Raw genomic sequence first — 14,130 nt, forward strand, 5'->3', positions numbered from 1 at the left:
AACTGAGGGACGACCCCCGTGTCCATGCTCCCTCTCCATAGGATGGAAAAGGCTCGTGATAGGGGCTTCTTGCAGTTCTTGATGAACACAGAGTTCCATGAGTCTGGCCCTGGGGCAGAGTGCATGGGCATGTCATTTATCGCCTGTTCGAAGTCATTTGGCGTCAGGATAACATCGGATAGGCTTGTGTTAATCAAATTTTGTGGCTCTCTCATAAAAAATTCATTTTGATCTTCGACTCTCAGTCTGGTTAGCGGCTTGCTAAAAACTGAGTCATATTGGGACTTGAGTAGCTCACTCATTTCCTTGCTGTCATCTGTGTAGGACCCATCTTGTTTAAGTAGGGGCCCAATACTGGACGTTGTTCTCGATTTTGATTTGGCATAGGAGAAGAAATACTTTGGGTTTCTTTCGATTTCATTTATGGCTTTTAGTTCTTCCCGCGATTCCTGACTCCTAAAGGATTCTTTTAGCTTAAGTTCGATGCTTGCTATTTCTCTGACCAGTGTCTCCCTGCGCATTTCTGATATATTGACCTCTTTTAGCCGCTCTGTTATTCTTTTCCGTCGCCTGTAAAGGGAGCGCCTGTCTCTTTCTATTTTACATCTACTCCTCCTTTTTCTTAGAGGAATAAGCCTTGTGCATACATCGAGTGCCACCGAGTTAATCTGTTCTAGGCATAAGTTTGGGTCTGTGTTGCTTAGTATATCTTCCCAGCTTATATCGGTTAGGACTTGGTTTACTTGGTCCCACTTTATGTTTTTGTTATTGAAGTTGTATTTGGTGAATGCTCCCTCGTGACTAGTCTCATTTTGTCGGTCTGAGGCTCCACGCATACATGTCTGAACCTCAATTATGTTGTGATCTGAGTATATTGTTTTTGATATGGTGACATTTCTTATCAGATCATCATTGTTAGTGAAGATGAGGTCTAGTGTATTCTCCAGTCTAGTAGGCTCTATTATTTGCTGGTTTAAATTGAATTTTGTGCAGAGATTTAAAAGCTCGTGTGAGTGTGAGTTTTCATCAGAGCTGCCTCCTGGTGTTATTACTGCAACAATATTATTTGCTATATTCCTCCATTTTAGGTGCCTTAAGTTGAAATCCCCCAGGAGCAAGATGTTGGGTGCAGGAGCTGGAAGATTTTCCAGACAGTGGTCAATTTTTAACAGCTGTTCCTGGAATTGCTGGGATGTTGCATCCGGAGGCTTGTAGACTACCACAATGACTAGGTTTTGGTTCTCGACCTTTACTGCTAAAACTTCCACTACGTCATTTGAGGCATTAAGCAGTTCTGTGCAAACAAGTGACTCTGCAATGTACAGGCCAACCCCCCCCTTTTGCCTGTTCACTCTGTCACATCTGTATAGGTTGTAACCTGGGATCCATATTTCGTTGTCCAAGTGATCCTTTATGTGGGTCTCAGTGAAAGCCGCGAACATTGCCTTTGCCTCTGCAAGCAGTCCACGGATGAAAGGTATTTTGTTGTTTATTGCTGGCTTTAGACCCTGTATATTTGCAAAGAAGAATGTTATCGGACTGGTGGTATTGTTGGTACTGGGGGGGGATTTTTTTTCCGGCATTAGTATCTGTATCTGTTGGTTTGGAGTGGAGGCCATCGACTGTGGTTCCACTCCAGGAATGACTGGATTTGGTGTACGATTTCTGCCATTTCCTGCCAGTTTTTTTTCCTTCCTGGCACTAAAAAACCTCTCCCTCTTGAGTGGCTGTGGCTACCCAGGTTTTCCCATGGCCTGGATGTTTTGTATCTTTTTGTCCCCTTTAGATGGTATGCCTGGCAATTTAAGTTATAGCACAGTCTTTCCTGTACTGAAGAGGTACACATTTCAGGGTGAAAAAGCTTACAGGAAGGGAGTTTGCATTTTCCTGTTGTCATATGGGCATGACATTTTCTAGGGTGGTCATAGTTGCATGTCCCATCTGTTTTTCCAGATTTCCCATGCCAGCAGATACCAAGTGCATAGTATGTGCACAGGCTTGGTTTCCGTTTGCCTTGGGTTTCTGTGACTGTATTCCCTGTTGGTGCATGTTTCCCTGTCTTATTCCTATCCTCCTTAGCACCAACAATGGAGCTCCCACCAGTTGTTTTTGGTAATTTATCCTCACTATTGCTATTGGAGTCCTCTTGTTTGCTATTTCCTGCGGTATTTCTGGTTTGCAATATTGGTTTTATCTTATCTTTGACTACACTTGTTTCCCTACTATGGCTCCTGTCCTCTATGAGGTCATTTATATGTATTCCTTCCTGCGTATAATTCCCGACTACCTGGACAAAATCTCTAGCTTCACCATTACTGTCTACCAGGACAGTATCTCCAGCTTCACCATTTCTGTCTCCCAGGACAGCACCTCCAGCTTCACCATTACTGTCTCCCAGGACAGTATCTCCAGCTTCACCATTACTGTCTCCCAGGACAGCACCTCCAGCTTCACCATTACTGTCTCCCAGGACAGCACTATCAGCCCTACATTTACTGACTACCAGGACATCACCTCCAGCCTTACAGTTTGTGACTACATGGCCAGTATCAAGGGCAGTACCATTCAGCCCGGACTTTTTATGTTCCCATCTGTTGTAGAAAGCTTCCAGGTTTTCTATGAAAGCAGCTTTGATGTTATCCTCTTTTAATACCCTTGTGATTTTAGTCCACAGATTTTCCTCATTTGGGCATACCCAAAAACACTTCTCTGTTTTAATACTGCTTGTAGCTAGTTCTGGGATATCTGCACAAGGAGCGTGACACCAATTTCCACAAAAATGACAATTTATCCATGTGGTAGCCCGTTTGTTTGACTGACCACAGACTACACACAGCTTCATAATGATTTGAATGGTTGATTTACTGCAAGTCTACTAGCAACCTCTTGAATATTATATTAATAACCTTAAATGAAGCTCTAGCTATTTGTATTTCTGTTTCTAACTCTTTTTGTATATTGGACAGCTTACCGTCACGTTCCTGATTTTTAATGTTTGTGTTTATAAGGGCGCCTACAAACCCATCCGTTTACAGTCTGCTTTATTGTCCAACGAAACTGTTTGAAACCAGTCCCGGGTTCGGACCAGTCAAGGGTTCGGACCAGTCAAGGGTTCGGACCAGTCGATCTGCTCTGATCAGTGGGTCACTTATTTAAAACATACTGGTCGGTGATTTGAGCTAACACATGAAGGATCTACTGGAAATTATCTACCCGAGTAATATGTGATTTGACTGATACAAAAGTATAACTTGCGTGTTGAAGAGCCGGTGATATCTGGCAGCTCCTACAATGACGTACAGTCGACCTCTTTGTTTATCAATCGCTGTATCTGGCTTTTCTATTTTTGTTTTTCCGTCTCCACCACAATAAATGCTATATTATCACTATAGTTGACTGGTGCAAATTTTGGAGGAAGGACGCTTTTTCTGTAGTAATAATTGCTTCTCGTTGTGTATATTGCGACCGCTGGTAACTACAGGTTATATGAAATTCACAGTAACGTCTCGTATTTCAAGAAAATGAAACTAATGAAAGTCACTCCACTCCACTAAGTACCATTATAATACTGGTTAGTTGCTACTACAACACTGTATTCTGCTATTCACTGGTATCACTAGATTATATGCGAGTACACTAGCAGGCCAGGAAGATTATTAAAAACAGCTGACCTGTGGTAAGTTTCTGGCGACTTCTGGCACCTGCCTCTATAGGCTTATCACTTCATTTACAAATTCACCTGTTTTCAAATGACACTTTAGCCTTTATCATCAATATACTAGGGAGCCACTGTAGTATACACTATACACTATGTATACTCAATGCTTTCAGGGAGACTTTCTTTCCTCTGACACAACGTTCAATTATTATTATTTTTTTCACACGGGAAACAGGCCTATGATTCCCCTCTGGCAGTAAACTCTGCTAGGTAATGCACACTAATTCTCCTTTTTTGACTCAGTATATAATGTTTTCCGCCCAAGATTGGTTCCAGGCGCTAGAGGGATGTATCGTATAGGATTGATGACACAAATTAAAGTTCTAGCACGTAAGAGCGACCGTGAAAACACCAGAAAGCCGGGAGCACAACGAGGCACGCTGACGGTTGGTTATATATATATATATATATATATATATATATATATATATATATATATATATATATATATATATATATATATATATAGGAAGAACAATAAGAACAATATCATAGAACATTACCAGCTTAAGAACGAAGAACGGCCAGTACTTACACTGTCTTAACACCTCTGATTCTGTTCTCAAAAACGATGTTCTGTGAGTATATGGTATAGTTCAGCGGCTGAATGAACAACCTCGGCAACTGAAACAAAAAATAACAAACCGTGACTTAATAACTCTAAGAGTGTTATTTATCATGTAAAAATTGTTGTGTGGTCTTCAAAACGTTCAACTAGAGTTAGTTGTTCTTCAGAATGTTCAACCATGGTTATAGATGTGTTCTTCAGAATGTTCAACCATGGTTATAGATGTGTTCTTCAGAATGTTCAACCATGGTTATAGATGTGTTCTTCAGAATGTTCAACCATGGTTATAGATGTGTTCTTCAGAATGTTCAACCATGGTTATAGATGTGTTCTTCAGAATGTTCAACCATGGTTATAGATGTGTTCTTCAGAATGTTCAACCATGGTTATAGATGTGTTCTTCAGAATGTTCAACCATGGTTATAGATGTGTTCTTCAGAATGTTCAACCATGGTTATAGATGTGTTCTTCAGAATGTTCAACCATGGTTATAGATGTGTTTTTAGAACATTCAACCATGATTATATATTTGTTCAAAAGAACAATCATGGTTATAGATTTGTTCAATAGAACATTCAAATTGATAAAAATGTTCACACAAAATTGTAAGCTATAGGTTCATACTGCAAATAAATTAAAGTGTCTTACACTCTAAAATTTCAATTATAAAATCAGGGAATGGGTGGAGATTAAACCCATGATAAACCAAGGAATGGGTGGAGGTTAAACCCATGATAAACCAATGGGTGGAGGTTAAACCCATGATAAACCAAGGAATGGGTGGAGGTTAAACCCATGATAAACCAAGGAATGGGTGGAGGTTAAACCCATGATAAACCAAGGAATGGGTGGAGGTTAAACCCATGATAAACCAAGGAATGGGTGGAGGTTAAACCCATGATAAACCAAGGAATGGGTGGAGGTTAAACCCATGATAAACCAAGGAATGGGTGGAGGTTAAACCCATGATAAACCAAGGAATGGGTGGAGGTTAAACCCATGATAAACCAAGGAATGGGTGGAGGTTAAACCCATTATAAACCAAGGAATGGGTGGAGGCTAAACCCATGATAAACCAAGGAATGGGTGGAGGCTAAACACATGATAAACCAAGGAGTGGGTGGAGGTTAAACCCATGATAAACCAAGGAATGGGTGGAGGTTAAACCCATGATAAACCAAGGAATGGGTGGAGGTTAAACCCATGATAAACCAAGGAATGGGTGGAGGTTAAACCCATGGTAAACCAAGGAATGGGTGGAGGTTAAACCCATGATAAACCAAGGAATGGGTGGAGGTTAAACCCATGATAAACCAAGGAATGGGTGGAGGTTAAACCCATGATAAACCAAGGAATGGGTGGAGGTTAAACCCATGATAAACCAAGGAATGGGTGGAGGTTAAACCCATGATAAACCAAGGAATGGGTGGAGGTTAAACCCATGATAAACCAAGGAATGGGTGGAGGTTAAACCCATTATAAACCAAGGAATGGGTGGAGGCTAAACCCATGATAAACCAAGGAATGGGTGGAGGCTAAACACATGATAAACCAAGGAGTGGGTGGAAGTTAAACCCATGATAAACCAAGGAATGGGTGGAGGTTAAACCCATGATAAACCAAGGAATGGGTGGAGGTTAAACCCATGATAAACCAAGGAATGGGTGGAGGTTAAACCCATGGTAAACCAAGGAATGGGTGGAGGTTAAACCCATGATAAACCAAGGAATGGGTGGAGGTTAAACCCATGATAAACCAAGGAATGGGTGGAGGTTAAACCCATGATAAACCAAGGAATGGGTGGAGGTTAAACCCATGATAAACCAAGGAATGGGTGGAGGTTAAACCCATTATAAACCAAGGAATGGGTGGAGGCTAAACCCATGATAAACCAAGGAATGGGTGGAGGCTAAACACATGATAAACCAAGGAGTGGGTGGAAGTTAAACCCATGATAAACCAAGGAATGGGTGGAGGTTAAACCCATGATAAACCAAGGAATGGGTGGAGGTTAAACCCATGATAAACCAAGGAATGGGTGGAGGTTAAACCCATGGTAAACCAAGGAATGGGTGGAGGTTAAACCCATGATAAACCAAGGAATGGGTGGAGGTTAAACCCATGATAAACCAAGGAATGGGTGGAGGTTAAACCCATGATAAACCAAGGAATGGGTGGAGGTTAAACCCATGATAAACCAAGGAATGGGTGGAGGTTAAACCCATTATAAACCAAGGAATGGGTGGAGGCTAAACCCATGATAAACCAAGGAATGGGTGGAGGCTAAACACATGATAAACCAAGGAGTGGGTGGAGGTTAAACCCATGATAAACCAAGGAATGGGTGGAGGTTAAACCCATGATAAACCAAGGAATGGGTGGAGGTTAAACCCATGATAAACCAAGGAATGGGTGGAGGTTAAACCCATGGTAAACCAAGGAATGGGTGGAGGTTAAACCCATGATAAACCAAGGAATGGGTGGAGGTTAAACCCATGATAAACCAAGGAATGGGTGGAGGTTAAACCCATGATAAACCAAGGAATGGGTGGAGGTTAAACCCATGATAAACCAAGGAATGGGTGGAGGTTAAACCCATGATAAACCAAGGAATGGGTGGAGGTTAAACCCATGATAAACCAAGGAATGGGTGGAGGTTAAACCCATTATAAACCAAGGAATGGGTGGAGGCTAAACCCATGATAAACCAAGGAATGGGTGGAGGCTAAACACATGATAAACCAAGGAGTGGGTGGAAGTTAAACCCATGATAAACCAAGGAATGGGTGGAGGTTAAACCCATGATAAACCAAGGAATGGGTGGAGGTTAAACCCATGATAAACCAAGGAATGGGTGGAGGTTAAACCCATGGTAAACCAAGGAATGGGTGGAGGTTAAACCCATGATAAACCAAGGAATGGGTGGAGGTTAAACCCATGATAAACCAAGGAATGGGTGGAGGTTAAACCCATGATAAACCAAGGAATGGGTGGAGGTTAAACCCATGATAAACCAAGGAATGGGTGGAGGTTAAACCCATGATAAACCAAGGAATGGGTGGAGGTTAAACCCATGATAAACCAAGGAATGGGTGGAGGTTAAACCCATGATAAACCAAGGAATGGGTGGAGGTTAAACCCATGATAAACCAAGGAATGGGTGGAGGTTAAACCCATTATAAACCAAGGAATGGGTGGAGGCTAAACCCATGATAAACCAAGGAATGGGTGGAGGCTAAACCCATGATAAACCAAGGAGTGGGTGGAGGTTAAACCCATGATAAACCAAGGAATGGGTGGAGGTTAAACCCATGATAAACCAAGGAATGGGTGGAGGTTAAACCCATGATAAACCAAGGAATGGGTGGAGGTTAAACCCATGATAAACCAAGGAATGGGTGGAGGTTAAACCCATTATAAACCAAGGAATGGGTGGAGGCTAAACCCATGATAAACCAAGGAGTGGGTGGAGGTTAAACCCATGATAAACCAAGGAATGGGCAAGAGTCAATCCCACAATAAACCGAGGAATGGGTTCATGTCAAACCCATGATAAACCAAGGAATGGGTGGAGGTTAAACCCATGATAAACCAAGGAATGGGCAAGGGTCAATCCCACGATAAAGCAAGGAATGGGCAAGGGTCAATCCCACAATAAGCCAAGGAATGAGTTCGTGTTAAACCCATGATAAACCAAGGAATGGGTTCGTGTTAAACCCATGATAAACGAAGGAATGGGTTCGTGTTAAACCCATAAGCCAAGCAATGGGTGAGGGTCAAACCCATGATAAACAAAGGAATGGGTGGAGGTTAAACCTACAAGCCAAGCAATGGGTGAGGGTCAAACCCATGATAAACCAAGGAATGGGTGGAGGTTAAACCCATAAGCCAAGCAATGGGTGAGGGTCAAACCCATGATAAATGAAGGAATGGGTGGAGGTTAAACCTATAAGCCAAGCAATGGGTGAGGGTCAAACCCATGATAAACCAAGGAATGGGTGAGGATGAAAAACCCATGGCAGGCAAGTACTAAAACTCAGGGGCCAGCGTGCTAACAACTTGGCCAGTGGGCTGAGAGTTACCTCACTTGTCATAGGTTAAGTCATCCATCAGTTCCACAATTCGTTCACAATCTTCCGAGTCTAACGATGTTTTATTACGCATAAAATACACGATTTCTGTAATGCCTTAAGAAATAAAAATGTGTACTTGTATGGAAGCCAAGAGAGATCATGAAGTGGCCAGTCCAAACGGTTTCATTTAGGTCTAGAACAAGGTTAGAAAAACTAGGCCTACTTAAATGTAATTCAGGTCAGCTGGTAGTGACGCAGAAACATTACCATTTTCTAATACAGTAAATTCTCAACTTACAAACATGCTGGGAATTTTCTGTATTGTATATAATAATGTAATAATATTATATACAATAATGATACATAAGTGATATTATACACAATACAAAAGATTATAAACATGTTTGTAAGTGAAGGACTCGGTGTACTTAAGGACAGGTAACAGCATGAATTTGCTTTAGTACGAATGTTGCATTTAGAGTCAGAAAAAAATTAATTCATGCATGTGTTTTTCCCTAAACTCTTCAAATTGTTGCAAAATTGACAAGTGAGTCAAATTTGTGCATACGAACGAGGGTTTAACATGGCGCACTTGCTTGTAATGTCAGCATAGTTGCTGAATCCCCTTACATGTGTTGTATAGATTAACTGAGCATTATAGTACCATCCATGTGCTTTATATAGAAGATCCCTAGGCCTGTGACTGTATGACGTCACGGGATGCAGCATGAGTGAGTGGGTCGGTCGCTATACCTCACCCTCACACCACGCTTAGACATACGAGCAGGCAGTAACACGGCAGGCTGGGCCCCCTTCCCTTACCACAGTCTGACAATATATATAGCGTTACCATCCACAACTGTGTTTATCTTCAACCATCATATCTCCTACCCAACCCCCACGACAGTAATCACGTCGATGTGTTGCTGACTGCTGGACTTTACCATATACAGTGGACCCTCGGGTAATAGCGGCATCGGTTAACGCCAAAATCGGATAGCGGCGCATTTTTGCGTTAAAATATTGGCTCGGCTAACGCCCAAGAACTCGGTTAAGGACATTTGTCCCAAACGTGTCCGCCTGTCTGCCCGGCCTGAATGCCTGAGCTGCCCTGGCTTCAGCTAGTGTGCCACTGTTTACAAGCCAGTGCGGACGATTCCACGCGTACATGCGATACATTTTGTATTATTTCATTGTTTTTAGTGCTTGTAACTGCTAAATAAGCCCCCATGGGCCCAAAGAAAGCTTCTAGTGCCAACCCTGTACCGGTAAAAAGGGTGAGAAATACTACTGAATTAACCCTTTCAGGGTTGGCAGGCCCTCTCCTAAACTTGTTCTCAGGGTTGGAAAAAAAAATTCTTATGAAACGATAATCTTTTCCCGATCATAATGACACCAAAAGTATGAAATTTGATGGAAAACTTATGGAATTATGCTCTCGTGAAGTTAGCGGTCTCGACGATATTTATGCATTGGCGATTTCGCCCACTTTGAGCCCTTTTATCGGCCAATTCCAATGTACCAGTCGACAAAAATCATACCTATTTCACTAGAACTCCATTTTGTCTATCGAATGAGTACAAGTAACCCCCCATTTACCGATTTGAACTAACCAATAACATGGTCAGAAATTGGCAATTTTGCCAATTTCACACAAATTTCGAAAGATGCCAATTTCTAAATAGGGTCCAGAATAAACAAGACAAACATTCCTGGCACTAAAATAACATTTACTCTGTTCATTACTCATGTCCCCAGGCCTCTGTTACATTTCTTTTGCTTTCCACTTTGAATTTTTATTCTCACAAAAAATAGAAGATTTATGTTATGCAGATTACTGCATTGGTGTAGAAATGGTATAAATAATATCAGTGCACTTGTGAATGAATACCAGACTCACCACTTGACATGTATTGAATGCGTGGCATGATTTGTTTACCTTTGAACTTTGGCAAAAATCGAACGTTTCTGCTGCTTTGAGCTCAATTTCAAGGTACTTTTCTTTGTGAAACCAATCAAAATCATCTCAATTTCCATAATATGTCTTCCATTCTATAAAATGAGACCAGGAAAACTAGAATACAACCATAAATAGCATACGAAAATACAATGCAAAGTCGCTGTTTTAAACCAAAAACACGGTCAGAGTTTTTTTCTCATTATGCACTGTGTGCTGCAGGATTTTTTTTATACTGCGCACACTGACCACATAGACCCATTCTTTCATGTGTAGGCCTACCAGCTTTCTCTCACTAGATTTGAAGGCGCTAGAATTTATGCGTATCAGTACGGCACCGTGGCATGCAAGCCGTACTAGTATGGCACCAACCCTGAAAGGGCTAGAAAGAGATACAGTGGAACCTCAAATATTGAACTGCTCCCAACTCAACCAATTATTTAAGTGTATTTTTGTAAGTGTTTTTATAAGTGTATTTTTGAGGGTCTGAAATGAACTAATTTAATTTACATTACTCCTGATGAGAATAAATTCGTTCAGTAACAGCACTCGAACAGCCGTCTGGCACGAAGAAAGTTTGATATTTGAGGTTCCACTGTAATCGCAAAGTACGAAAGTGGAGTGTGTGTCTCCGAGTTGGCCTGGTTATACAACAAGCTCCATTCAACAACTACTACTATCTTGGCCAACAAAAAGGCAATCAAGGAAGCTGTTGTTGCAAAAGGTGCACGTATGCTTACAAAACAGAGATCGCAAATTACTCTAAGATGTGGAGAGACTGTTGTTGGTGTGGATAAATGAGAAACAATTATCAGGAGACAGTTTTTCCTCAGTCAATAATATGTGAAAAGGCAAGGCAGTTGCATGATCTAATTAAGAAAATGCCTGAAATTAGTATTGATGTTAGTGAATTTAAGGCCAGAAAAGGTTGGTTTGAGAGATTTAAGAATTGTAGTGGCATACACAGTGTGATAAGGCGTGATGAGGCCACCAGTTCTGACAAAAAAGCGGCTGAAAAATGTGTGCAGGACTTTAACCCTTTCAGAGTCCCCAGGCCCTCTCCCAGACTTGTTCTCAGGGTCGCCCAAATTTAAAAAAAAAAAAAAAAAAAAAATTATTTTTTCTTATGAAAAGATAGAGAATCTTTTCCTGATCATAATGACACCAAAAGTATGAAATTTGATGGAAAACTTACAGAATTATGTTCTCGCGAAGTTAGCGGTCGAAACGATGCTTACGCATCGGCGATTTTGCCCACTTTGACCCCTATTTTCGGCCAATTCCAGTGTACTAGTCGACAAAAATCATAACTATTTCGCTAGAACTCCATTTTTTCTATCGAATGAGTACAAGAAACCACCCATTTACCGATTTCAACTATCCAATGCAGTGGTCAGAATTTAGCAATTTTGCCAATTTCACACAAATTTCAAAAGATGACAATTTCCAAATAGGGTCCAGAATAAACAAGAAAGATATTCCTGGCACTAAAATAACATTTCCTCTGTTCATTAGTCATGTCCCCAGGCCCCTCTTACATTCTTTTGCTTTCCACTTTGAATTTTTCTCACAAAAAAATAGAAGATTTACTGTTATACGGACTACTGCATTAGTGTAGAAATGGTATAAATAATATCAGCGCACTTGTGAAAGAATATTAGACTCGCCAGTTGACGTGTATTGGACGCTTAGCATGATTTGTTTACTTTTGAACTTTGGTAAAAATCGAACATTTCTGCTACTTTGAGCTCAATTTCAAGGTATTTTTCATTGTAAAACTAGTCAAAATCATCTCAAGTTCTGTAATATGTCTTCCATTCTATAAAATGAGACCAGGAAAACTAGAATACAACAATAAATACCATACAAAAATACAGTGCAAAGTCGCTGTTTTAAATCCAAAAACACGGTCAAAGTTTTTTTTTCCTCATTACTCACTGTATGCTGCAGGATTTTTCTTATACTGTGCACACTGACCACATAGACCCATTCTTTCATATGTAGGCCTACCAGCTTTCTCTCACTTGATCTGAGGGCGACTGAATTTAGGCGTACTAGTACGTCAAAAACCCTGAAAGGGTTAAGGGGTACATAGAGGCTGAACAATTAAAACTCCTGTTTTTGAAGAAAATGCCAAACAGGACCTACATTACTCAGGAGGAAAAGGCACTCCCAGGACACAAGCCTATGAAAGACAGGCTAACTCTCATGTTTTGTAGTAATACCAGTGGGGATTGCAATGTGAAGCCTTTACTGGTGTATAACTCTGAAACTCCCAGAGTGTTCAAGAAAAACAATGTCGTCAAGACTAAATTGTGTGTGATGTGGAGAGCAAACAGTAAGGCATGGGACACTAAAGACATTTTCCTTGATTGGTTCTATGACGTGTTTGACCCCACTGTGAAAAAATACCTTCTGGAAAATAAATTGTCACTCAAGTGCCTCCTGGTAATGGACAATGCTCCTGCTCATCCTCAAGACTTGCAAGAGCAAATTGTGGGAGAGTTTAGCTTCATCAAAGTGAAGTTTTTGCCTCCTAATACCACTCCTATCCTCCAGCCCATGGACCAGCAGGTCATTTCAAACTTCAAAGAACTGTACACCAAAGCAATGTTTCAAAAGTGCTTTGAAGTGACCTCAGACACTGAATTAACCCTAAGAGAGTTCTGGAAAGATCACTTCAGTATCCTCAGTTACATAAACCTTATAGGTAAGGCTTGGGAGGGAGTGACTTCCAGGACTTTGAACTCTGCTTGGAGAAAATTTTGGCCACAATGAGTACAAGAGAGGGAATTTGAAGGGTTTGGGGCTAACCCTGAGGAACCTATGCCAGTTGTGGAATCTATTGTGGCACTGGGGAAGTCCATGGGGTTGGAGGTTAGTGGCGAGGATGTGGAAGAGTTGGTGGAGGACGACAATGAAGAGCTAACCACTACAGAGTTGCAAGAGCTTCAGGTGCAACAGCAACAGATCACAGCTCAGGAATTTGCTTCAGAGGAGGAGGAAGTTACCTTCGTCAAAGATTAAAGACATTTGTACAATGTGGACAAAGGTGCAAGCATTTATGGATGAATATTATCCTGACACAGCTGTTGCAAGCCGTATTGGCAACATGTACAATGACACTCTTGTGTTCCATTTTAGGGAAATCTTAAAGAGATGCCAGAAACAGAGCTCTCTGGACAGATATTGTGTGCAACAGGGGTCCAGTGACTCTCAAGCTGGTCCTAGTGGCATTAAAAAACAAAGGGAGGTAACCCCAGAAAAGGACTTGTTACCTGAAGTCTTTATGGAAGGGGATTCCCCTTCCAAACAATAGTACACCTCCATCCTCTCCCCTCCTCCTGTCACATTACTCATCAATAAGTCCTCAATAAAGGTAAGTGTTATTTCAGTATTGTTTATTGCACATGTCTCATTGTTTTCTGTGCGGGGAAATGTATATTTCATGTAAAAAAAATTATTTTGTTTAATACTTTTGGGTGTCTAGAACGGATTAATTGGATTTCCATTATTTCTTATGGGGAAAATTAATTCGGCTAACGGCAAAATCGGTTAAAGGCAAGCTCTCTGGAACGGATTAATGACATTACCCGAGGGTCCACTGTACACTTGTATTACTTTTTTGAGAAGTGCCTTAACAAAATGGACAAAAGGAAGAATACTTCAGATGGAAATACTGACAGCACAACAAAGAGGCTTGTTATTACAACAAAAATCTGGTGTACCTGAACATCACAATTGTGGTCACAGCAACTCAAAAATAGGATGAGACACTGGAATTCCTGAATCTATGGAACAAAATATTACAAGA

The 14,130-nt window shown here is 41.0% G+C and overlaps 1 protein-coding gene across 1 annotated transcript in view; it reads right to left on the minus strand.

The window, feature by feature from the left end:
• The window catches only part of LOC128694186 (uncharacterized), a 59,123-nt gene that overhangs the window by 18,291 nt on the left and 26,702 nt on the right, over window positions 1-14,130 (minus strand). Inside the window, exon 5 of the mRNA XM_053784167.2 lies at window positions 4,254-4,342. Within this exon, the coding sequence (XP_053640142.1) occupies window positions 4,254-4,342 (89 nt within the window). The remainder of the gene's footprint in view (window positions 1-4,253; window positions 4,343-14,130) is intronic.

The sequence above is a fragment of the Cherax quadricarinatus genome, chromosome 43, assembly GCF_038502225.1.
Source record: "Cherax quadricarinatus isolate ZL_2023a chromosome 43, ASM3850222v1, whole genome shotgun sequence".
In the NCBI taxonomy this organism is placed as follows: domain Eukaryota; kingdom Metazoa; phylum Arthropoda; class Malacostraca; order Decapoda; family Parastacidae; genus Cherax; species Cherax quadricarinatus.